Source organism: Mandrillus leucophaeus, unplaced genomic scaffold, assembly GCF_000951045.1.
Source record: "Mandrillus leucophaeus isolate KB7577 unplaced genomic scaffold, Mleu.le_1.0 Scaffold21, whole genome shotgun sequence".
NCBI classification, from domain to species: domain Eukaryota; kingdom Metazoa; phylum Chordata; class Mammalia; order Primates; family Cercopithecidae; genus Mandrillus; species Mandrillus leucophaeus.
In genome coordinates this window covers 1,035,179-1,038,807 of record NW_012102143.1, presented here as the reverse complement: position 1 = coordinate 1,038,807, position 3,629 = coordinate 1,035,179, and the positions used below count along the sequence as shown (strand labels likewise).

Sequence of the window (3,629 nt, the reverse complement as noted above, 5' to 3'; positions counted from 1 at the left end):
GATTGACATTGCCTGGACTATTCCACATATTTCGTTTTGGGATGCAGTTAAGCTTGAGACTCATACACTGAAGGGTAGAATTAGTAACAGTACCCCCGGTTCCCTTGTATTAACAAGTCCACAACCTGGTTCTTGCTGATATTTTCCATTTATTACTGCAGTAGATAATTGCTCTGAAAGTGCAACACTAAATCACTCTTGTCATAGCCTCTGCTCCATTTCCACTGGCAAATACTTGGAAATTCATTCTTCGAGCATTGTGGACCACAAGCTTCTCTCTGGATGGAAAATTATTGCCACTGCCAGTATCACAGGGAAAACACACACACACACACACACACACACACACACACACGAACAGGAGGATTCAAAAAGCAGAGCTCTGGAGAGGAGTAGGGGCCAATTTCAAACAGAAAACCCAGCAAAGGGGTTAGAGGAGAACAGCCCCAACTGTGCGAAGTGGAGACCGACTCTCCACTCTCCTCACATTCTGGCTGCGTTGGCCCTGGTAGACCTTTCTCCCTTTGTCTCTATAACAGGTGATACCATAATCATAACCATGTCACATCTCAGCATATCAGAAGCCCATGGAGTAAAAATAGATGAAAAGACCTCTCAAGCTAGTTTGGAAAAATAGAGGGTTTAGATAAACTGACTATTTAATCTCCCACTTAAACCTGTTAGGCAGAACATCTGGGAGAACACTGGGGGTAAGATGCTGCCTAACAGACATAACCCCTTGCTCTAACCAGCCTAAGGGCAGTATCTTTTGGATGGAAAAGACAACTGTCAAATACTACAACGACAAAGAGGAAGGGGAAACATAAGCAGCTCTAGAAAACATAAGATTCAAAACTCTGAAAAAAAAAAAAAAGAAAAAGAAAAACTATGGACAACACACCTAACCAGTAGGCTTGACCACTCACTCACTCCTAAGCATGCTGTACACATACACACTGACTTCCCCACACACACAACAGTCAGGTAGACGCCCAAAGGAGGGCAAATCCAAATATCAGATCTCTTTGGAATTTTCATGGCAAATCTGAGTTTAGGCAAAAGTGAAGACCTCCCTGGGGTTTTCAAAGACAGCCTTTGCTCCCCATGTAGCCAATGGTGCTCTTACATTTGCCGAGCCCTTCACAACTGTCTGGACACTAGAATGCACTCTTCATATTCCTGGAGTTTAAATCACTGCTAGATCTTATCTAACTTGACCTGTAATAGAAGCACCTCCCTTTTGGCCCCTGTACTCCCCATTCTTTCAGGAAAAAAGCGTCCCCAAAACAGTGGTAATTAGAGGGTGTTCAGGAAAGGAAAAGTAGGAGGAGAGTAATATAATACAATAAGGAAATGCCTGTTATTCTCATATGATTTCTCTGAGACCAGGTGGCCAAGGATCCCCTAGTCTTCAAGGATATGTTTTAAAGAGAGGCCTTAATTTAAGGTACTGCAGTCTTTGCTCACAAGAGCCAAATAAGACAGTGCTACTTGGAGGTTGCTATAGGACTCTGACTCAATTTATTTGAATCCTAGGTGCTCTTTTGACCTCTCTGACTTCAGTCCTTCGGGAGTCAGATCACCCAGCTTCTCTGATGAGTGACTGGTCATTTTTAAAGCATACCTGCAGTAGTCTTCAAGAGGTTTCTGCCTGGGCATCACGATCAGCACACATTTGCTCATACACATACCAGGTGATAAGGACTCAACCACTGCAGACAGGCAGAGCCATGCAAATAAAGCCATCCAGCAAGGTCGCCTTTTCCTCAGATGCCCCAGTTTCGGGATGATAGAATTTGCATACTAAGTGTTAATAGGCCTGGCAAATAACCAGCTTTTGCTTCCCTTCCTCAGTGAGGGACATGCCAGAAATAGGCTTGCACACAGGCTCTGCTCATACGGGAAACAGGCCTGACACACAGGCTCTGCTCATATGGGAAAAGATTTCAGTCACTGTCCTCAGCTCCAAATTCTGTACTTGGAACCTAGATTATAATCTAGCTCCTAATCAAACTAGATTCTGCTCCAGTTCAGTTTACTAAGGCATTCCCTCTAAGCTGCCTCAGTGAAACCAGTAAGAGTCACTGGATTACAATTCTAAGTGTAGCTGTGCCTAAGAAAGAGAGAGTCCCACAGGAGAGGAGACTGGAGGGCATAAGGCAGGGGATGATACAAAATCCTGGACAGTCATCACATCAGTAACACAGCTTCAGAAAGTGGTGGGCTTGGAGGAGGGGAGAGAAAGAAACAAAGTGTCCCAATAATTTAATGGCATAGCTAGAAGAGAGCATTTACAGCTATTCTGGGACTCTCCAACAGAAAGCTTTTCCTGGACGCACAGACATTCATAATACTGGTAACTCTCATCAACAGCTCTGGCATCTACACGTGGCCATGGTACCCTTCGTACAGCACGGGAAGAGAACAACAGGATGCCCAAGAGGCATCTGGACAGGACACAGCAAACAGAAAGGCTGAACGCCCCCCACGGAACCCCATTAAAAAACAATGTTTGTCTATTACAAAGTCACGTTTTCCGTTTTTCCGCCTTATAAAGTCAGCGATGCTGGAGGGTGTCTAGCGGAATCCGTCCTCCAGGAATGAGTGCAAAAGGGGAGCACACGGCTCAGGGACGTCCCTTCAGTGAGCAATGGAAGGACTGGCTGGAGGCCTCCCATCCATTTCGGACAAACACACACATACAGAAAAGGATTATTGCCAGCTTGTGTACTTTCACAATGTGATTTTTGTATTTCGAAAGCTTGAATTGTCCCTGAAAGAAAAAAATGGGAGAAAATAGAGTGTTCAATACAAGGATCATCTATATAGAAGCACATATATACAGGGGGAAGCTGACTCATCAGCCCTTGGGGTCTCCATGACATATCCCGGGGCCTTCTTCACTTGCCAATCTAATGCCAAAACAGCAACCCACCTCCCAAGTCCCTTGTAAAACTTCCATTCAATTTTTTTGCAACAGCAAAAGATTAGAAACAATTCAAATGCAGATCAAGAGAGGACTGGTTAAACATTAATGCTAGGGCACATTCATAGAAATAAAACAGGAAGCTCTCTACTGCTGTGGAAAGGGTTCCAAGATAAACTGATAGCTTAAAGTAGAGTGCGTATACATGGTATGCTACCTTCTGTGTAAGTGGGGGTAGGGAAACAAGGTTACAGGTTCATATTTGCTCATATATGCATTATCAAACTTTGCAAGGCTACACAGGAAACCAACAACAGTGGTTACCTGGGGCAGTGGAGGTGGAAGGGGCACACTAGAAACTGGGCAGATGGAGGAAGCCTGAGAAGGAGACATTCTGTCTCTCTCCCCTTCTTCTTTTAATCTAACAACACACTTTTGAAAACACTGTGTGATTCACCTGGTCTTATGTGAACAACAACAAAAAAAAAAACCAACCAACCAACCAAATAAGAATCCTCAGTTTAAAACTCAGAGCTGCTTACAGAAGGAAAGGATATTCCAGGAAGTAAAATCTGGGTACCTTTCACTTTACAAACATGGTTCTAAGTTTTCTGTGTGTGTGTGTGTGTGTGTGTAAAATCTGGGTACCTTTCACTTTACAAACATGGTTCTAAGTTTTCTGTGTGTGTGTGTGTGTGTGTGT

At 43.8% G+C, this 3,629-nt stretch overlaps 1 protein-coding gene across 3 annotated transcripts in view; it reads right to left on the bottom strand.

Annotated features, from left to right (window-relative positions):
• Window positions 1-475: 475 nt before the first annotated feature.
• EIF4E2 (eukaryotic translation initiation factor 4E family member 2) overlaps window positions 476-3,629 on the bottom strand; it is a 40,289-nt gene continuing 37,135 nt past the window's right edge. For all 3 annotated transcript variants that reach the window (XM_011980233.1, XM_011980234.1, XM_011980236.1), the window contains one exon: window positions 476-2,773. Coding sequence is in view for 2 of the 3 variants with exons in the window: in XM_011980234.1 (XP_011835624.1) it covers window positions 2,734-2,773 (40 nt within the window). In the remaining variant the exon portion in view is untranslated. The remainder of the gene's footprint in view (window positions 2,774-3,629) is intronic.